This window comes from Mus musculus, chromosome 7 (genome assembly GCF_000001635.26).
Source record: "Mus musculus strain C57BL/6J chromosome 7, GRCm38.p6 C57BL/6J".
NCBI classification, from domain to species: Eukaryota; Metazoa; Chordata; class Mammalia; order Rodentia; family Muridae; genus Mus; species Mus musculus.
In genome coordinates this window covers 14080521-14103382 of record NC_000073.6, presented here as the reverse complement: position 1 = coordinate 14103382, position 22862 = coordinate 14080521, and the positions used below count along the sequence as shown (strand labels likewise).

The following is a 22862-nucleotide window of genomic DNA, read 5'->3' as shown; positions in this document are numbered from 1 at the left end:
GTCTGTCTTTGTCACTGAACTGGGTTTCCTGTATACAGCAAAATGTTGGGTCCTGTTTACATACCCAGACTGTTAGTGTATGTCTTTTGTTGGGGAATTCAGTCCATTGATATTAAGTAATATTAAGGAAAAGTTGTTAATGCTTCCCTTTATGTGTGTTCTTAGATTTGGAATACTGTTCATGTGGCTATGTTCTTTAGGTTTGTTGAAAGATTAATTTCTTTCTTTTCTTGACCTTAGTTTTCCTTATTGTGTTGAAGATTTCCCTTTATTATCCTTTGAAGGAATTGATTTGTGGAAAAAATATTGTGTGAATTTGGTTTTGTCATGGAATACCTTAGTTTCTCCATCTATAGTAATTGAATCTTTTGTTGAGTATAGCAAGTAGCCTGGGCTGGCATTTGTGTTCTCTAAAGGTCTGTATGATGTCTGCCAATGATCTTCTGGCTTTTGTAAACTCTTTCGAGAAGTCAGGTGTAATTCTGATAGGTCTGCATTTATATGTTACTTGACTTTTTCCTGTACTGATTTTAATATTCTTTCTTTGTTTTGTGGGTTTGGTGGTTTCATTATTATTTGATGGGAGGAATTTCTTTTCTGGTCCAAATTATTTTGAGTTCTGTTGGCTTCTTGTGAACCTGTGGACATCCCTTTCTTTAGGTTGGGTAAGTTTTCTTCTATAATTTTGTTGAGAGTATTTACTGGCTCTTGAAGATGGAAATCTTTCGTAATTTCCCTACCTATTACCCTTAGGTTTGTTCTTTTCACTGTGTCCTGAATTTCCTGGATGTTTTGGGTTAGGATCTTTTTGCATTTGACATTTTCTTTGATTGTTGTGTCAATATTTTCTCTGGTATCTTTGCACCTGAGATTCTCCCTTCTATCTCTTGTATTCTGTGTGTTATACTTGCATCAATGGCTCCTGACTCCTTTTCTAGGTTTTCTATTTTCAGAGTGGTCTCCCTTTGTGATTTCATCATTGTTTCTACTTCCATTTTTAGATCCTGGAAGGTTTTGTTCAATTCTTTCACCTGATTGTATGTGTTCTTCTGTATTTCTTTAAGGGAGTTATTTCCTTCTTATAGTCCTCAATCATCATCATGAGAAGTGACTTTAGGTACATATCTTGCTTTTCTTGTGTGATGGTATATCCAGGACTTGCTATGGTGGGAGAGTTTGGTTCTGATGATGCTAAGTAGCCTTGGTTTCTGTTGCTTCTGCTCTTATACTTGTCTCCTGTCATCTGATTATCTCAAGTGCTTGCTGCCCTCAATATATTGATTGGAACCTATCCTTCCTATAATCCCAGTTGATTCAGGATTCCTTAACGTCCAGCTTTCTCTATGATACTGTGATTCCTGGATCCTATGAACCTGAGATTCTGGGTGTGTCAGAGTTCTTGGCAGTCAAGCTTCCTTTGAGACCCTGAAATCCTGTTGTAACCAAGCTCCTGGTACCTGGGATCCTGAAATCTTAAGATTGTGGTTGTGTTACAGAGCCTGGAATGGGTATCTTCTCTGGGGATCATGGGGCTGTCCACTGTGTTCGAAACCAAGGTAGACCAGCACTGATCATAAGGAACCCGAGCTGCTTGTCAGGCAGGGCTCCTGTGTCTTTGTTCCTGCTGGCACAGGCCCATCATGATTGTTTTGGAACGGATGTTGCACTCCACTCACCAGTGATCCTGGGAGTGCCAGGGCAACTTAGGCATAGAGAGTCCTCTGGGTACTGTAGGACTATCTGCAGAATTCCTACCAAGGTGGCCCCATGCTGGTGCTTACCACAAGGGACCCATTCCCTCTGGTCAGGTAGGTTTCTTGTGTGCCTGCACCTGCTGGTACAGGCCCGTTATGATAGTTTTGGAACAGATGTTGTGTTTGACTCAGCAGTGATCCTAAGATCCTATGCATGCTAGGGCACCTACAGAGTGGAGAATCCCCTGGAGACCATTGGACTTGTGCTGAGTTTACACACGAGGTGGCCAGGAGTAGGCATGGACTTGAAGGGGTGATATATTATTTTAAAATATTATACAGTTAATATATTTGGACTTATTTAAAATTTATATTGAGAATAACGTATTTATTTTCAGTTTTGCAGTAGACAAGCATCTATATAAGATTGTTCAATTGATTGTTGTTTTATATCAAACAACTTTTAAAGTACACATTTTTGTTGTTATATTATTTTATAAATTAAAAAAAATATGACAAAAAATCCTGAATGATATGACAGGTATTGAAGGGGGTTCTTTGGGAGGAGTTGGGGAACAAAAGGAAAAGAAGAATGTGATGTATATGTATTTACTCAAAATATGTTTTTAAATGTTAAATATATGAACATATTTAATTTAAATTTTAACATTTAAAGTTTAAATGTTTTAAAATTTTAAATGTTAATTTCAGAAAAATTGAAATTATCTTTCTTCATCATAATGCAATAAAACTTAAAATAAAAAATAAAAAATAAAAAATTGACATCAATATGCAGTTATCATGGAAAGTTGACTATCAATGCCTGTCATTTTGATGATTTTGCTAAGGTACACAAGCTGTTCTCTTATTTCTTGTTTAACTATTAGTCTAGCTTGGTTTATGGTTTCACTGATAAAATACTCTTACCAGAAGAAATTTAAGAGCAGAAAGAGTTTATCTGACTTACACTTTCAGGTGAAAAGTCTATCAACAGGAGAAATCAGGGGAGTATCTTGAGAAGGAACCAAAGTGAAACCAGTTTACAAATCAGCTTACTAATATCCTCAATGCCTCACTCTCACTTTTTTTTTTCAGTCCAGGTACACATGTTTATGCTGTGGGCCCTACCACCTCAATGATCAGTAAATACAATTACTCAAATAAACATTCATAGACAAATCTGATGGGGACAATCTCTTAACTTAGAGTCTAAGATGACATTGGGAGGTATCAGGTTGACTGCTGGAAGTAACTCATACTGTTGTGGCTTTAAAGATAAAATTGTTTTTCTCAAGTCTATTTTGTAGAAGAGACTTGGTGGCCATTAATTCATTTCATATGCTTTTCAATGTATAAACTTTTTTATTTCTCCTTCAGTTATGACAAGTAGCAATGGCAGATATAGTACTCTGACTTGTAAGTGGTTAACTTTTTAGAACTTGAAATACAGATTTGCAGTCTTCCTGCCTTTTAGAATTGTTAATGAGTCTCCTTTTCTGAGATGCCTTCCTTTATATTTGACTTAGAAGATCTCTCCTTGATTTCAATGTACTTTCTTTGTTTACAAAGTCATGAACAAGAAGAGAATAAATATATAGGTCATGGCCTTTTGGCCTTCATTTAGATTTTTTCTCCATTTATACTTTTGAGGATCCCATGAGTAAGAAAGGTGCTGCCCACAATATACATTATCCTTCTATATTATCAATTAACAATCAGGAAAATGTTTAAAAACGTACACACATGTCAATATATCTACATGATTCCTCATTAAGACTGTCTTCTGAGGTATTTATAGATTGTTTCCAGATTCCTAATTCTTTTTTCCTTTAATGATATTTTCTTTATTATTATCTGGGTTGTATGTGTGCATAGTGTCTATGTGGATACACATATGTCACAGAACATCAGTGACCTGAGGGCACGTTTGTGGAGTCAAGTATTTCCTTCTAATTTATTCCAGTTACAGAAACTGAGAACTAATCATAAGGCTTATATGATAAACACTTTTATGCATTGAGCCATAAAACAATACCTTAATTCCCTTTTGTAAATCTATTCATTTCATTTAAAATTTTATACCTCTCCTGGTCATATATCCAGAAGATGTCCCAACCAGTAAGAAGGACACATGCTCCACTATGTTCATAGCAGCCTTACTTATAATAGCCAGAAGCTGGAAAGAACCCAGATGCCCCTCAACAGAGGAATGGATATAGAGAATGTGGTACATTTACACAATGGAGTACAACTCAGCTATTAAAAAGAATGAATTTATGAAATTCCTAGGCAAATAGATAGACCTGGAGGGCATCATCCTGAGTGAGGTAACCCAATCACAAAAGAACTCACACAATATGTACTCACTGATAGCCCAGAAACTTAGGATACCCAAGATATAAGATACAATTTGCTAAACGCATGAAACTCAAGAAGAATGAAGACCAAAGTGCGGATACTTTGCCCCTTCTTAGAATTGGGAACAAAACACCCATGGAAGAATTTACATAGACAAAGTTTGGAGCTGTGACGAAAGGATGGACCATCTAGAGACTGCCATATCCCGGGATCCATCCCATAATCAGCTTCCAAACGCTGACACCATTGCACACACTAGCAAGATTTTGCTGTAAGGACCCAGATATAGCTGTCTCTTGTGAGACTATGCAGGGGCCTCAAAAACACAGAATTGGATGCTCACAGTTAGCTATTGGATGGATCACAGGGCTCCCAATGGGGGAGCTAGAGAAAGTACCCAAGGAGCTAAAGGGAACTGCAACCCTATAGGTGGAACAACATTATGAACTAACCAGTACCCCGGAGCTCTTGACTGTAGCTGCATATGTATCAAAAGATGGCCTAGTTGGCCATCACTGGAAAGAGACGCCCATTGGACTTGCAAACTTTATATGCCCCAGTACAGGGGAATGCCAGGGCCAAAAAGTGGGAGTAGGTGGGTAGGGGAACGGTGGGGGAGTGTATGGGGGACTTTTGGGATAGCATTGAAAATGTAAATGAGGAAAATACCTAATAAAATATATAAATTTTTTTTTGAATGTTAAAAATCAAATTTAACTAATTTCTACTTTTCCTTGTTCCATAAAGTTGCTCATATCTTTTCTTTAAAAATGGTATCATTAGGAGCTGGACAAAAGGCTCAGTGATCTATATAGCTCTTGTTGCTCTTTTACAGGAGTAGAGACTGTTTCCGCACACTCACACCCTGAGTAGGTCATGATTTTCTGTAACTCTAGAGTCAGAGTAACTGACATTCTCCTCTCTCCTTTGCAAATATACCCACACAGATATGCAATATCTCAAACTTCACATAGGCATATACGGAAATAAAAAATAAAATAAATCCTTATAAATGATTTCATTAACTTCATCATTGTAGGGCTTACTATTTTCTCTGAATCTCCATGTATATAGTTGTAAAATGAGGCATTCTTTTCATTGATCTTCCTTCTAACAGGCTACAAGGCTAATGTTCTTTTAGTTTACTAAGTTTCTCTGTGATCTTTGCATAAAATGTCTTTAAATATATCTTTTAACTCTTTGATAATCTTATACATTGTATTTTCATCACATTCATTCCCTTTCCTGATTCCTCCCATATACAGCTCTAATTCCATAAGCATCCAACTTTGTATATATATTTTTTAAGATTTAGTTTTATCTTATGTCTAGGTGCCTTTTATCTGTATGTATGTATTTGAACCATAATGAGAACATTACCCACAGTGTCCAGGAGTATAAATTTTCTTCTGAAACTGAAGTCACAGAAGATAGTGAGTCACTGTGTTGGTACTGGGAACTGAACCAACACCTTCTGTGGGAGCATCTAAATCCTGAGCCATCTCTCCAGTCTTACTGCTTCTGCTTATATATTTTTGGGGTATATGAATATTCACTGTAGTTGGATAAACAGTCACAAAGTAAACTGACTCTCTTCAGGAAGCTATCAATCACTAGTAGTTCTTCATAGTTGGCACATCATGACCAACATCTTGCTCCATGCAAGGACTCACTCTGGCTTAAGCTTACACAGGTCTTGCACATACTGTCACAACTGCTGAGTTCATGTGTCCAACTGCCGTGAAGTATGCAGAAAACACTGTTTTAGTAAAGTCATCCACCACCTCTGCCTCTATAATATATCACATCCACATCCAAAATGTTCTCTGAACATTGGAGAAAAAGGTTTAATATAGAAGCCAAATTTAGTCTCAGCAGGCAGCAGGATCCCGGCTAAGTACAGCAGCAGTTGACACAAACAAAAGAAGCCAGCCAAGTTGGAAAGCTCCACCACAGGTGGCCCCACCTCAGTGGTGACAAGGTCTGTACAAGCCTACTTCAGGCTGGGGGAGGCTACAATTCCTCCCTAAGTATATAATAAAAATAGCTGGTCTGATACATACATTTATTTATGCTCCATAATCCTATCTGGGAGTTATGGTGGCTGGTGGCAGTGCCTGGCTTGGGGACTCAGATTTTCCCAAACTACTCTTATCCATCAAGGAGCTATATGCATCTTGTTTGTGCTTATTTTACACAAACATGGCTCTGTGGTGTATTATTAACAAACCATGGCCTCTTGGCATATACCTCTGACTTAGATTGATATAGTTCAGAAATCTGGTTGACAATCATTGGCTGACTGGCCCTCAAAGCACACATTATTCCCAAATCAGACCAAAGCCACAATATATACTTAAAATGCTTCTTCATATTGATGAATTACTGCCTCCTGCGAGTGCTGTATGCAAGGCTGCATGCTTGCTGAAATCAGGCTGTAAGGAGAGACTGACCTGCTTGAATAAACAAAGTCGAGAGAGTTGAAAAATAACAGGATAAAAGCTTCTTTGGGGATGTCCAGGTACTTTATTCAGTTGCTAATTAGCAACAATCAAACTCAGACTCTGACCTCTCAGTGTCGGGGAGCTGGCGTTCAGAATCAACAGAAAGGCTGTAAATTCTCTGGAAATGGAGGCTGTGCTCCAAATTAACTTTTCTGGCTAAAAAGTATTTTTAGCCATCATCGAGTTTAGAATCATACTTACTAGAAGATTCAGGATCTGTGTCCACTTGATGAACCAGTCTTTCAGGCAGCCATCCGGCTCCATCTTCTTTTTGTGAAAAAAAAAAAAAAAAAAAAAAAAACCAGACTGAACCTCTTCCCCAGAATAAAATGGGGTCTGGACCATTCCATGCATTACTTAATGGGTCTCACCATTTAACCATTGCTTAAGAACTGGAAGTAACTGGCTGCCAGTGGCAATCCACTGCAGACTGACCTTTAACATCAGTTTTAAAAAGTTTAGAACAAATAAGACAAAACCAAGATGTGTTTTTGGTGACCATGGGGGGTATAATTGCCCCTGTTTTGTTTTTAAAAGCCAATTTTTCAGAGTTCAATGAGCACGTTCAACAATTCCTTGTCCCATAGGGTTATAAGGAATTCCAGTTTTATGTTTGATACCAAACTCCTTACAACATGAAGTGAAATTGTTGCCAGTATAGGATAGACCATTATCTGTCTTACTGAGTTTAGGCAATCCCATAGCATTAGGCTTGTAAACAATTGTCATTTACATTTCTAGAGGCCTCTCCTATATGGAGAGAAGCAAAAAGTGTCAACACAAACATGTATATATTTTAATTTTCCAAATTCCACATAATGAGTTACATCTATTTGACAAATATGATTAGGCATAAGACCTCGTGGATTAACTCCTAAATGTGGCACAGGAGATATGTAATACATTTAGGATATTGTTTTATAATCATTCTTACCTGTTCTTTAGTGATCTTGTGTCAGAGCCTTAAGGTATGTCTAGAGAGATGAAATTTATCATAATCATGTCTAGCCAAAGCAACAGGATCTGATATTAAGGCATTTCCTATTAGAACTCTATCGATGCAATCATTGCCTGCAGTTGAAAGTCCAGGAAGACTAGAATGAGCTCATATATGACCAATATAAAACGGTTGTTTTGGGGCAAGAATGATGTTTTGCAATTGTGAAAACAGAGATCCTGCTGGCATAGTAGAGTTAAACGTACCACAAGTCTCCAATAAGGGAATTGATTATGCAATATATAAACTATCAGTAAAAATATTAAAAACATCATTTACAGACCGAAAAGCATTCAGTACTGCTGTCAACTCTGCTATGAAAAAACATCACAAATACTTGCAAGTTATAGCCAGTTCCAATATCTGTTGTAATCTAATTTGGAACACCAAGTATATATATAAAAAAAATTGACATAGGAAATGGCTAACTACACTTTTAGTTGTTTCTCTTGTAGAGCAGTTGTAACTAGAAAGCTTGAAAAGGTATTAATAGTCACATGTGAATAATTTATTTATTAATCAGAAATAAGAGTATCCATTTGCAGCAATTGATTAAGTATAAATTCTCAAGAATTAACACCATTATGTGGAAACAGGTAGAAACTGACAGCACTAAGAAAAAATTTTTTACCATTTGACATGCACATTCTCTCAAAATACCAAAATATTATCTTAGGCCATTACTTTTTTGATTATATAAAGAATGAGATTATATGGCCAATTATTTTTGTGTAAGGCCTATAATCTGTCTGAGATATAAATCTAGCATGGCATTGCCTTAAGGTCTTGTCCAGGAAGTCTAGGACAAATTCTTAAATGTCCAAAAACAGTCTTCTTAAAAGAACAGCAGGTTTTCCTATGAGTTGTATATGCATAAACCATTGCAAATTTGAGAATTTATAGGGTCTGAGGGATGAACAATTTTAAGCAATTGTAAGCTCTGAGATATATATTGTTAACTATACAAATTAAATCTTGATTATTCAACATTTTAAAACACCATCTACAGCACACAATATAATTACCTGTGCTGAAGCAGGAGGAAACTTAAAAGAATAAGCATGTGATCCAATTCACATATATTTTTCTCCCATAGAAGGGCTGTTTTTAAACACTGTAAATGGGATGCATGCATGCATGAATTTATAGAAGGTACAAAATCATGTATAAAAACAATTTTTAACTTATCTTTAGGATAGTGATTATCAATTTTATTTAAAATGATGGTATGCAATAGGCCAAATATCAATATTCTGCAATAACCAATTTAATTGCTGTTTGGAAAAAGGAACAGACACTTCTTCAGGTTTTTAAGACAAAATTTTTTGTTATAGGTTTTCTAAAATATATGAATTTATCTAACAATTCTTTTTTTTTTTTTTCCATTTTTTATTAGGTATTTCGCTCATTTACATTTCCAATGCTATACCAAAAGTCCCCCTTACCCACCCACCCCCACTCCCCTACCCACCCACTCCCCCCCTTTGGCCCTGGCGTTCCCCTGAACCGGGGCACACAAAGTCTGCGTGTCCAATGGGCCTCTCTTTCCAGTGATGGCCGACTAGGCCATCTTTTGATACATATGCAGCTAGATTCAAGAGCTCAGGGGTACTGGTTAGTTCATAATGTTGTTCCACCTATAGGGTTGAAGATCCCTTTAGCTCCTTGGGTACTTTCTCTAGCTCCTCCATTGGGAGCCCTGTGATCCATCCATTAGCTGACTGTGAGCATCCACTTCTGTGTTTGCTAGGCCCCGGCATAGTCTCACAAGAGACAGCTACATCTGGGTCCTTTCGATAAAATCTTGCTAGTATATGCAATGGTGTCAGCGTTTGGATGCTGATTATGGGGTGGATCCCTGGATATGGCAGTCTCTACATGGTCCATCCTTTCATCTCAGCTCCAAACTTTGTTTCTGTAACTCCTTCCATGGGTGTTTTGTTCCCACTTCTAAGGAGGGGCATAGTGTCCACACTTCAGTCTTCATTTTTCTTGAGTTTCATGTGTTTAGGAAATTGTATCTTATATCTTGGGTATCCTAGGTTTTGGGCTAGTATCCACTTATCAGTGAGTACATATTGTGTGAGTTCCTTTGTGATTGTGTTACCTCACTCAGGATGATGCTCTCCAGGTCCATCCATTTGGCTAGGAATTTCATAAATTCATTCTTTTTAATAGCTGAGTAGTACTCCATTGTGTAGATGTACCACATTTTCTGTATCCATTCCTCTGTTGAGGGGCATCTGGGTTCTTTCCAGTTTCTGGCTATTATAAATAAGGCTGCTATGAACATAGTGGAGCATGTGTCCTTCTTACCAGTTGGGGCTTCTTCTGGATATATGCCCAGGAGAGGTATTGCTGGATCCTCCGGTAGTACTATGTCCAATTTTCTGAGGAACCGCCAGACTGATTTCCAGAGTGGTTGTACAAGCCTGCAATCCCACCAACAATGGAGGAGTGTTCCTCTTTCTCCACATCCTCGCCAGCATCTGCTGTCACCTGAATTTTTGATCTTAGCCATTCTCACTGGTGTGAGGTGGAATCTCAGGGTTGTTTTGATTTGCATTTCCCTGATGATTAAGGATGTTGAACATTTTTTCAGGTGCTTCTCTGCCATTCGGTATTCCTCAGGTGAGAATTCTTTGTTCAGTTCTGAGCCCCATTTTTTAAGGGGGTTATTTGATTTTCTGAGGTCCACCTTCTTGAGTTCTTTATATATGTTGGATATTAGTCCCCTATCTGATTTAGGATAGGTAAAGATCCTTTCCCAGTCTGTTGGTGGTCTTTTTGTCTTATAGACAGTGTCTTTTGCCTTGCAGAAACTTTGGAGTTTCATTAGGTCCCATTTGTCAATTCTCGATCTTACAGCACAAGCCATTGCTGTTCTGTTCAGGAATTTTTCCCCTGTGCCCATATCTTCAAGGCTTTTCCCCACTTTCTCCTCTATAAGTTTCAGTGTCTCTGGTTTTATGTGAAGTTCCTTGATCCACTTAGATTTGACCTTAGTACAAGGAGATAAGTATGGATCGATTCGCATTCTTCTACATGATAACAACCAGTTGTGCCAGCACCAATTGTTGAAAATGCTGTCTTTCTTCCACTGGATGGTTTTGGCTCCCTTGTCGAAGATCAAGTGACCATAGGTGTGTGGGTTCATTTCTGGGTCTTCAATTCTATTCCATTGGTCCACTTGTCTGTCTCTATACCAGTACCATGCAGTTTTTATCACAATTGCTCTGTAGTAAAGCTTTAGGTCAGGCATGGTGATTCCACCAGAGGTTCTTTTATCCTTGAGAAGAGTTTTTGCTATCCTCGGTTTTTTGTTATTCCAGATGAATTTGCAAATTGCTCCTTCTAATTCGTTGAAGAATTGAGTTGGAATTTTAATGGGGATTGCATTGAATCTGTAGATTGCTTTTGGCAAGATAGCCATTTTTACAATGTTGGTCCTGCCAATCCATGAGCATGGGAGATCTTTCCATCTTCTGAGATCTTCTTTAATTTCTTTCTTCAGGGACTTGAAGTTTTTATCATACAGATCTTTCACTTCCTTCGTTAGAGTCACGCCGAGATATTTTATATTATTTGTGGCTATTGAGAAGGGTGTTGTTTCCCTAATTTCTTTCTCAGCCTGTTTATTCTTTGTGTAGAGAAAGGCCATTGACTTGTTTGAGTTAATTTTATATCCAGCTACTTCACCGAAGCTGTTTATCAGGTTTAGGAGTTCTCTGTTGGAATTTTTAGGGTCACTTATATATACTATCATATCATCTGCAAAAAGTGATATTTTGACTTCCTCTTTTCCAATTTGTATCCCCTTGATCTCCTTTTGTTGTCGAATTGCTCTGGCTAATACTTCAAGTACTATGTTGAAAAGGTAGGGAGAAAGTGGGCAGCCTTGTCTAGTCCCTGATTTTAGTGGGATTGCTTCCAGCTTCTCTCCATTTACTTTGATGTTGGCTACTGGTTTGCTGTATATTGCTTTTATCATGTTTAGGTATTGGCCTTGAATTCCTGATCTTTCCAGAACTTTTATCATGAATGGGTGTTGGATCTTGTCAAATGCTTTTTCTGCATCTAACGAGATGATCATGTGGTTTTTGTCTTTGAGTTTGTTTATATAATGGATTACATTGATGGATTTTCTTATATTAAACCATCCCTGCATCCCTGGAATAAAACCTACTTGGTCAGGATGGATGATTGCTTTAATGTGTTCTTGGATTCGGTTAGCGAGAATTTTATTAAGGATTTTTGCATCGATGTTCATAAGAGAAATTGGTCTGAAGTTCTCTATCTTTGTTGGATCTTTCTGTGGTTTAGGTATCAGAGTAATAGTGGCTTCATAAAATGAGTTGGGTAGAATACCTTCTACTTCTATCTTGTGAAAAAGTTTGTGCAGAACTGGAGTTAGATCTTCTTTGAAGGTCTGATAGAACTCTGCACTAAACCCGTCTGGTCCTGGGCTTTTTTTGGCTGGGAGACTATTAATAACTGCTTCTATTTCTTTAGGGGATATGGGACTGTTTAGAAGGTCAACTTGATCCTGATTCAACTTTGGTACCTGGTATCTGTCCAGAAATTTGTCCATTTCGTCCAGGTTTTCCAGTTTTGTTGAGTATAGCCTTTTGTAGAAGGATCTGATGGTGTTTTGGATTTCTTCAGGATCTGTTGTTATGTCTCCCTTTTCATTTCTGATTTTGTTAATTAGGATTTTGTCCCCATGCCCTTTAGTGAGTCTAGCTAAGGGTTTATCTATCTTGTTGATTTTCTCAAAGAACCAACTCCTCGTTTGGTTAATTCTTTGAATAGTTCTTCTTGTTTCCACTTGGTTGATTTCACCCCTGAGTTTGATTATTTCCTGCCGTCTACTCCTCTTGGGTGAATTTGCTTCCTTTTTTTCTAGAGCTTTTAGATGTGTTGTCAAGCTGCTAGTATGTGCTCTCTCCCGTTTTTTCTTGAAGGCACTCATAGCTATGAGTTTCCCTCTTAGAAATGCTTTCATTGTGTCCCAAAGGTTTGGGTACGTTGTGGCTTCATTTTCATTAAACTCTAAAAAGTCTTTAATTTCTTTCTTTATTCCTTCCTTGACCAAGGTATCATTGAGAAGAGTGTTGTTCAGTTTCCATGTGTATGTTGGCTTTCTGTTATTTATTTTGTTATTGAAGATCAGCCTTAGTGCATGGTGATCTGATAGGATACATGGGACAATTTCAATATTTTTGAATCTGTTGAGGCCTGATTTGTGACCTATTATGTGGTCAATTTTGGAGAAGGTACCATGAGGTGCTGAGAAGAAGGTATATCCTTTTGTTTTAGGGTAAAATGTTCTGTAGATATCTGTCAGATCCATTTGTTTCATCACTTCTGTTAGTTTCAGTGTGTCCCTGTTTAGTTTCTGTTTCCATGATCTGTCCATTGGTGAAAGTGGTGTGTTGAAGTCTCCCACTATTATTGTGTGAGGCGCAATGTGTGCTTTGAGCTTTACTAAAGTTTCTTTAGTGAATGTGGCTGCTCTTGTATTTGGAGCATAGATATTCAGAATTGAGAGTTCCTCTTGGAGGATTTTACCTTTGATGAGAATGAAGTGTCCCTCCTTGTCTTTTTTGATGACTTTGGGTTGGAAGTCAATCTTATCAGATATTAGGATGGCTACTCCTGCTTGTTTCTTCATACCATTTGCTTGGAAAATTGTTTTCCAGCCTTTCATTCTGAGGTAGTGTCTATCTTTTTCTCTGAGATGAGTTTCCTGTAAGCAGCAAAATGTTGGGTCTTGTTTGTGTAGCCAGTTTGTTAGTCTATGTCTTTTTATTGGCGAGTTGAGACCATTGATGTTAAGAGATATTAAGGAAAAGTAATTGTTGCTTCCTGTTATTTTAGTTGTTAAAGGTGGCATTCTGTTCTTGTGGCTGTCTTCTTTTAGGTTTGTTGAGGGATTACCTTCTTGTTTTTTCTAGGGCGTTGTTCCCGTTCTTGTATTGGTTTTTTTCTGTTATTATCCTTTGAAGGGCTGGATTCGTGGAGAGATAATGCGTGAATTTGGTTTTGTCATGGAATACTTTGGTTTCTCCCTCTATGATAATTGAGAGTTTGGCTGGGTATAGTAGCCTGGGCTGCAGTTTGTGTTCTCTTAGTGTCTGTATAACATCTGTCCAGGCTCTTCTGGCTTTCATAGTCTCTGGTGAAAAATCTGGTGTAATTCTGATAGGCTTGCCTTTATATGTTACTTGACCTTTTTCCCTTACTGCTTTTAGTATTCTATCTTTATTTAGTGCATTTGATGTTCTGATTATTATGTGTCGGGAGGAATTTCTTTTCTGGTCCAGTCTATTTGGAGTTCTGTAGGCTTCTTGTATGTTCATATGCATCTCATTCTTTAGATTTGGGAAGTTTTCTTCAATAATTTTGTTGAAGATGTTTGCTGGACCTTTGAGTTGAAAATCTTCATTCTCATCCACTCCTATTATCCGTACGTTTGGTCTTCTTATTGTGTCCTGGATTTCCTGGATATTTTGAGTTAGGATCTTTTTGCATTTTCCATTTTCTTTGATTGTTGTGCCGATGTTCTCTATGGAATCTTCTGCACCTGAGATTCTCTCTTCCATCTCTTGTATTCTGTTGCTGATGCTCAAATCTATGGTTCCAGATTTCTTTCCTAGGGTTTCTATCTCTAGTGTTGCCTCGCTTTGAGTTTTCTTTATTGTGTCTACTTCCCTTTTTAGGTCTAGTATGGTTTTGTTCATTTCCATCACCTGTTTGTATGTTTTTTCCTCTTTTTCTGTAAGGACTTCTACCTGTTTGATTGTGTTTTCCTGTTTTTCTTTAAGGACTTGTAACTCTTTAGCAGTGTTCTCCTGTATTTCTTTAAGTGATTTATTAAAGTCCTTCTTGATGTCCTCTACCATCATCATGAGATATGCTTTTAAATCTAGGTCTAGGTTCTCAGGTGTGTTGGGGTTCCCTGGACTGGGCGAAGTGGGTGTGCTGGGTTCTGGTGATGGTGAGTGGTCTTGGTTCCTGTTAGTAAGATTCCTCCGTTTACCTTTCGCCATCTGGTAATCTCTGGAGTTAGTAGTTATAGTTGACTCTGTTTAGAGATTGTTCTTCTGGTGATTCTGTTACCGTCTATCAGCAGACCTGGGAGACAGATTCTCTCCTCTGAGTTTCAGTGCTCAGAGCACTCTCTGCTGGCAAGCTCTCTTACAGGGAAGGTGCGCAGATATCTTGTATTTGGACCTCCTCCTGGCCGAAGAAGAAGGCCCAAAACAGGACCTTTCTCAGACACTGTGTTGCTTTGGCAGTTCCCAGGTGGTACAGACTCTCACCTAAGCAGACTAAATTCCTAAGTTCCTTGGAGTCCCGGGACCAAGATGGCGACCGCTGCTGCTGTGGCTTAGGTCGCCTCCCCAGCCGGGCGGGCACCTGTCCTCTGGTCCTGAAGGTGGCCGGCTGTCCCCGGCCCACACAGGGTGCTGCCTCAGCGCCTCTGTGCTTCCGCCTGTTCCAGAAGCTGTCAGGTTCTCTGGCGCACCCTCTCACCTGTTCAGACTAATTTCCTAAGTTCGGCGGGTCCCGGACCAAGATGGCGACTGCTGCTGCTGTGGCTTAGGTCGCCTCCCCAGCCGGGCGGGCACCTGTCCTCCGGTCCGGAAGGTGGCCGGCTGTCCCCGGCCCACACAGGGTGCTGCCTCAGCCCCTCTGTGCTTCTGCCTGTTCCAGAGGCTGTCAGGTTCTCTGGCGCACCCTCTCACCTGTTCAGACTAATTTCCTAAGTTCGGCGGTTCCCGGACCAAGATGGCGACCGCTGCTGCTGTGGCTTAGGCCGCCTCCCCAGCCGGGCGGGCACCTGTCCTCCGGTCCGGAAGGTGGCCGGCTGTCCCCGGCCCACACAGGGTGCTGCCTCAGCGCCTCTGTGCTTCCGCCTGTTCCAGAAGCTGTCAGGTTCTCTGGCGCACCCTCTCACCTGTTCAGACTAATTTCCTAAGTTCGGCGGGTCCCGGACCAAGATGGCGACCGCTGCTGCTGTGGCTTAGGTCGCCTCCCCAGCCGGGCGGGCACCTGTCCTCCGGTCCGGAAGGTGGCCGGCTGTCCCCGGCCCACACAGGGTGCTGCCTCAGCCCCTCTGTGCTTCTGCCTGTTCCAGAGGCTGTCAGGTTCTCTGGCGCACCCTCTCACCTGTTCAGACTAATTTCCTAAGTTCGGCGGGTCCCGGACCAAGATGGCGACCGCTGCTGCTGTGGCTTAGGCCGCCTCCCCAGCCGGGCGGGCACCTGTCCTCCGGTCCGGACGGTGGCTGGCTGTCCCCGGCCCACACAGGGTGCTGCCTCAGCGCCTCTGTGCTTCCGCCTGTTCCAGAAGCTGTCAGGTTCTCTGGCGCACCCTCTCACCTGTTCAGACTAATTTCCTAAGTTCAGCAGGTCCCGGACCAAGATGGCGACCGCTGCTGCTGTGGCTTAGGTCGCCTCCCCAGCCGGGCGGGCACCTGTCCTCTGGTCCGGAAGGTGGCCGGCTGTCCCCGGCCCACACAGGGTGCTGCCTCAGCGCCTCTGTGCTTCCGCCTGTTCCAGAAGCTGTCAGGTTCTCTGGCGCACCCTCTCACCTGTTCAGACTAATTTCCTAAGTTCGGCGGGTCCCGGACCAAGATGGCGACCGCTGCTGCTGTGGCTTAGGTCGCCTCCCCAGCCGGGCGGGCACCTGTCCTCCGGTCCGGAAGGTGGCCGGCTGTCCCCGGCCCACACAGGGTGCTGCCTCAGCCCCTCTGTGCTTCTGCCTGTTCCAGAGGCTGTCAGGTTCTCTGGCGCACCCTCTCACCTGTTCAGACTAATTTCCTAAGTTCGGCGGGTCCCGGACCAAGATGGCGACCGCTGCTGCTGTGGCTTAGGCCGCCTCCCCAGCCGGGCGGGCACCTGTCCTCCGGTCCGGAAGGTGGCTGGCTGTCCCCGGCCCACAAAGGGTGCTGCCTCAGCGCCTCTGTGCTTCCGCCTGTTCCAGAAGCTGTCAGGTTCTCTGGCGCACCCTCTCACCTGTTCAGACTAATTTCCTAAGTTCAGCAGGTCCCGGACCAAGATGGCGACCGCTGCTGCTGTGGCTTAGGTCGCCTCCCCAGCCGGGCGGGCACCTGTCCTCTGGTCCGGAAGGTGGCCGGCTGTCCCCGGCCCACACAGGGTGCTGCCTCAGCGCCTCTGTGCTTCCGCCTGTTCCAGAAGCTGTCAGGTTCTCTGGCGCACCCTCTCACCTGTTCAGACTAATTTCCTAAGTTCGGCGGGTCCCGGACCAAGATGGCGACCGCTGCTGCTGTGGCTTAGGTCGCCTCCCCAGCCGGGCGGGCACCTGTCCTCCGGTCCGGAAGGTGGCCGGCTGTCCCCGGCCCACACAGGGTGCTGCCTCAGCCCCTCTGTGCTTCTGCCTGTTCCAGAGGCTGTCAGGTTCTCTGGCGCACCCTCTCACCTGTTCAGACTAATTTCCTAAGTTCGGCGGGTCCCGGACCAAGATGGCGACTGCTCTATCTAACAATTCTTAATTAACACCACAGAAGCCTTAAAAGGATGTTAAAACTTTACTTTGAGGTGAAGAAGGATGATTTTATATTAATGTTTTCTCTTGCCAAAAATTGCTGTGGGCACATTTAATAGCCATAACTAAAAGAAGCAGCTACTATTTAATTACCATTGATTATAATTCATAATGATTATAAAACCTTCCTTTATTTTCTGCAGAGACTTTTGTTTTTTACTAGTTAATTTGTATCTCTCTTGATAACATCCAACAAAGGTTTAAGTCACGTTAAGACCTTAAGGTGAAGTCTTAGCCAATTAACATCTCCTGAAAGTTTTTGAAAATAAAATTTTGAAGCAAATCAATTTTTCATTCTTAGATTTTTCTGTACCATAATTTTTTAGTATAACTAAAACCCTAAATTTTAAAAAGATATTGCCTCTGAATCTTTTCTGGAGAAACAGCTACTCCCCAGAACTTTAAAGCCCATTGTGTGAGAGCAAAGATTTGAAGTAAACTTCCCTTTAGAGGCATTAGCTAATAATGTACTTTCTACACTGAAAGATTCAAATTCTTAGATTCTTGTATAGAAGAAGAGCCAATAAAAATTTTTCTTACATAATGTAAAGCTATATTCGCCATACCTAGAGGCAAAATTTTCCAGTGATTACCAGTTTGCTAGAAGCAAACTCTTTACAATTATCAGAATGCAAAGGAAAAACAAACTTTTAAATCTATAATAACTTTATATGAAGTGGGCAAGACAGATTGTAATGCCTTTATAAGTTTTACAGTCTTTTATAAATTTTATACATTTTGAATTTAAACTTTATTTAGAACAACATCTGGATAGATCTGTAACAATGTTATTTTAGCTAAAAGTAAATTCCCCTTAAGGCAGGCAAGAACTTCCCTATGCACTGTTTGCAAAACAAAAGAAAGCCACACAAGTCCTGCTGAGGCTGCTCTGAGCTTTGTTCCTCTTGCTGTGAGGACAGATTTTAGAATTTTTAAGTTTCTTTTGCAATGTTAGACAATAACTATAAGTTTGGGAAAACAAAACCCAATTTTAAAACAATTTATCATCTTTAAAATCATTATTAGAAACATCACTATCATGTTACGAAGTTTGGCTGCCAATTTATACCTATGAATGCATAACAGTGCCAATTTTAATGCTTCATTAAAGAGACATAGTTGTAAATCTTATCTTTATAAGTTACTTTCTAGGATAAGAATAACGTAAAATATTATCTCAACTAGAAATATCCTTAGAGGCCTAGTTTTTTGGTCTGCTTTATGCCATGTGTTTGAAAGACTCCAACCCTGAGTTACCAATATAAAACTGTCTTGTAACCAATGTTACACCCTTTTAATCATACCCAATAACTTATAAGCTAAAACTCTATGATGAAGACATGTAGAGCATATTACACCTTTAAGACCTGTAAAAAAAAAATGCAGTGGCTACAGGAGTCTTATAAATTTAGACCAATCACAGAATTTTACTTTTTATACCTATAATTATGAGATAAAAAAGCACTTTGTCATGTGCTAAGCAAAATAATCATGATTGCAGAGAATTTTCTAGGAAAAAAACAACTATCAGCTTTTATGCCTTAAAACTAAAAAGCTACAGACTCCTTTTCTTTAAAAGCAGTTTTTCCAGCAGTGGCTGCCATGCTGTGCTTGATTCTTGGCTAAAGTGTGAGCCACTCTCAGGCTCTGCTGAACCAGCAGATAAAGTCTTAGCCATTTTTATTTTCCAACAAGAAACACAGAACATTCAGTCATTCAGACAACGAAACAAAAACACACATGAATTGACATGTGGACAGATTGGTGCACCAAACTTAGACAATCCAAAGAGGGTAGAGAACTTCTCCTGTAGGGGCCAGGGAGAATAAAACAGGGCATCCTCCGATTTCTCTCTGTCTCTGGGAGAGTTTCAAAATCCATTTTTCTCTATTTTATTTTATTTTATTTTATTTTATTTTATTTTATTTTATTTTATTATTTTAAACGCTACTCCTCTCGCCTGATGCAGTTCTTGACTGCGGACAACCGCCTGTTTTGAAGTTTCTAGTCCCCTTTTTCGCTGCCAAACCCTAGGTGGAAACAGCGCCAGGTCAGCCCTATTCCAAATTAGCCCGTATCCTATCGCACCTCGAGCAACACTTTAAAAAATGAAGTTTAAAACCAGCACTAGCATAAATACCTGTTGCTCATTGTGCCCGATACGATCTTCTTATTCTTCCCTTCTCATGGCGCTCCACATAAGACAGCGGTCCCTCAGTGTGACCTGCTATTTTCAGGTCCGTGTTCGAGGCGCCAATCTGTAGTTGTAAGCAGCCCGCAGCTTAAATGAACTGGGAACTCCTGAAATGCAGGCTGGGGCTGAAAGAGACTAGATGGGGAGAGAAATTATGACGCCAAGACAAAAGTACTCTGTTCAAGGCACCTTAAAGTTTATTTAGAGTCTAAGTTTATATAGGGGGTAGGCCCATCTCCCCGCCAGTCCATCCAGGTGCCTGAATCCAGCCCAAAGACACTGTGCAACAGGGATTGTCTCAAAGGTGTCTCAGCAGGCAGCAGGATCCCAGGGAAGCACAGCAGTAGTTGACACAATCAAAAGAAGCCAGCCAAGTTGGAAAGCTTCATCGCAAGGGGCCCCACCTCAGTGGCAACAAGGTCTGCACAAGCCCGCTTCAGGCTGGGGAATGCTACAGGAAAGGATACCCCTATATACTCCCAAAGGGAATTGTAGACATAGGTAAGCTGAGTTGAGAGATTCTGTTGAAATTCTTCTGTCTCTTGTCATCCCCACTTTGCAGTGCCTTATATAGTCTTCATAAGCAACAGATTTGCATCCAATACATATGCTAAGATAATTTTAAAACTTCACAAACATTCTCTCTTTCTCTCTCTCTCTCTCTCTCTCTCTCTCTCTCTCTCTCTCCTTTACACACACACAAACACACACTCACTCACTCACACACACACACACACACACACACACACACACACACAAAGGTGCCTTATCCCCTTAACTAATTTGTTGATGTGATTATTAATGATGTCATAATGCTTTGATTCATACATCTATTAGATTTCTGCCAGTAGGTTGCTGTACTGATGGGAATCTTGATTTCCAACACCATATAAAATACTGTTCTCCCATCTCTGTTATCAAATCTTTCTGTTGTCTTCATACACCTCAGCAGGAGGCAGGTACTTACAGAAATCACATCTAGATTTCTGTATTGGTGTGCTAGATTTCCCCCAGCACACACCTCTGTCCTTGCACCTTGGCAGTAGAATATCTCCTCATGGCATCAATGGTAAACTGTGTGGTAATGAGTTTGTTAATGAACTTGATTTTATCAGTTCTCTATTTGTGTATCAACCTCAAACATCATGTTTAATGCTATAAATACAGACTAGTTAGATTTTTCTTAGTGAAGCTTTCTGCTGCTGCTTTCAGAAAATGAAGAAAGTCAAGCAGACCTTGTGTAATTACTTTGTAATTGACACTCTTCTTCTCCCTGCACACAGTCATATATGGATCATGGTTTGAGCATGTCCGTGGCTGGCTGTCCATGAGAGAATGGGATAACTTCTTGGTACTGTACTATGAAGACATGAAAAAGGTGAGCTTACAGTCATCACTCAGTTAAGAATGAGAACCTATTATTGAGGAAGGTTACTGAGAAATGTGGTTTGTATGTTTGTTTTGACTTTTAAAAAAAATCACCTGCAAGTAGTGAACTGTATTTTATTTATTTATTCTTTTACTTATTTATTCATTCAGTCAGTCAGTCATTTATTTTTGCTTCTGTTTTATTTTCTTTTTAATGTCAGTGTAAATTTTGGAATTGTGTATTTTTATTAAACTAAAAAATATTTTAAAATATGCAACTCAGTATTAGCATTTTTTACTTTATTTTTCTATTTTTTATAATTAAAGAATTAATTTATTTTTACACTCTACATTTTATTCCCACTTTCCATTCATCCTCCTACACTTCCAACAACCCATACATCCTATCCACTGCATGTTTCCATGTGGATATCCCCATGTCCCACCTAACCTGACCTGTAAACACCCTGGGGCCTCCAGTCTCTTGAGAGTTAAGTGCATCATCTCTGAATGAACACAGGCCTGGAAGTCCTCTACTGTATGAGTGTTAGGGGCCTCATATCAGCTGGTGTATGCTGCCTGCTTGGTGGTCCAGTGTTTGAGAGATCTCAGTGATCCAGATTAATTGAGACTGCTGGTCCTCCTAAGGGTTGCCCTGCTCCTCAGCTTCTTTCAGCCTTCCCTAATTCAACAACAGGGGACAGATGCTTCTGTCCATTGGTTTGTGCAAATATCTTCATCTTACTCTTTCATTTGTTTGTTGGGTCTTCTGGATTGTGGTCATGCTAAGTCCCTTTTTTTGAGCACTTCATAGCCTCAATAATAGTGTCAGGCCTTGGGATCTCCGCTTGAGCTGGACCCCACTTTGGGTCTGTTGCTGGACCTTCTTTTCCTCAGGTTCCTCTCCATTTCCATCCCTGTAATTCTTTCAGACAGGAGCAATTATGGGTTAAAATTATGACTGTAGGATGGGCCCATTCTCCCTCATTGGATGCTCTGTCTTACTGCTGGAGGTAGGCTCTATAAGTTCCCTCTCACTACTGTCTGTTATTATCATCTAAGGTCCTTCAGTTTGAGTCCTAAGAGACTCTCACTTCCCAGTTCTCCAGTGAATTCTGTAGGGTCCCCCCAACCTCCTATTTCCAGAGTATGCCTGTTTCCATTCTTTCTGCTGGCCATCAGAGTTTCAGTCCTTTCCCTTTACTCAATACCAGATCCGGTACCCCTTTCTACCTCACTCCCCCCATTCCATTTCCCTTTTAGTTCCCTCATTCCTTCCCACTTGTGATAGCTTGCTTCTCCCTCCCAAGTGGGACTGAGGCATCCTCACTTGGGCACTTCAGCTTGTTGACCTTTTTGAGCTCTGTGAACTGTATCTCAGTATCTGTAAAAAAAAAAAATGTAATAATTTTTAATAGTTAAATGCCTCTTGAATTTGCATGATATCTTTGGGAGTTAAAAGTAATATGCACTCAGTCTCTTTATAAAATATATTTGAAACTTTAAACATGATAGAAGTAGAAGAAATCTATAATGAAGCTCTCTATGAAAGGAAATTGTTACACAAGTTCACAATTAGACAGAAAAAGATCCATCACCAAAAGATGATACACAGTGTAACTGTGGCTTCATAGAATGAATTAGTTAGTGTTCCTTCTGTTTCTATGTTGTGGAATAATTTGAAGAACACTTGTATTAGGTCTTCCTTGAAAGTTGGATAGAATTCTCCACTAAACCCATCTGGTCTTGGGCTTTTATTGGTTGGCAGAATTTTATTGACTGCTTCTATTTCTTTCGGGGTTATGGGAATGTTTAGATGGGTTATTTGATCCTGTTATAACTTTGGGATCTGGAATCTGTCTAGAAAACTGTCCATTTCATCTAGATTTTCCAGTTTTGTTGAGTATAAACTTTTGTAGTACGATGATGATTTTTTTTTAAATTTCCTCAATTTCTGTTGTTATATCTCCCTTTTCATTTCTGATCTTAATTTGGATACTGTCTCTTTGCCCTCTGATTAGTCTGGCTAGAGGTCTATCTTCATCATGTTTATTTTCTCAAAGAATCAGCTGTTGGTTTTGTTGATTCTTTGTATAGTTCTTTTTGCTTCCACTTGTTTGATTTCAGCCCTTAGTTTGATTATTTCCTGTTGTCTACTCCTCTTGAGTGTATTT

The 22862-nt window shown here is 40.4% G+C and overlaps 1 protein-coding gene across 1 annotated transcript in view; it reads left to right on the top strand.

Annotated features, from left to right (window-relative positions):
- The window catches only part of Sult2a3 (sulfotransferase family 2A, dehydroepiandrosterone (DHEA)-preferring, member 3), a 55494-nt gene that overhangs the window by 19666 nt on the left and 12966 nt on the right, over positions 1-22862 (top strand). Inside the window, exon 4 of the mRNA NM_001101586.3 lies at positions 20604-20698. Coding sequence (NP_001095056.2) covers positions 20604-20698 — 95 coding nt within the window. The remainder of the gene's footprint in view (positions 1-20603; positions 20699-22862) is intronic.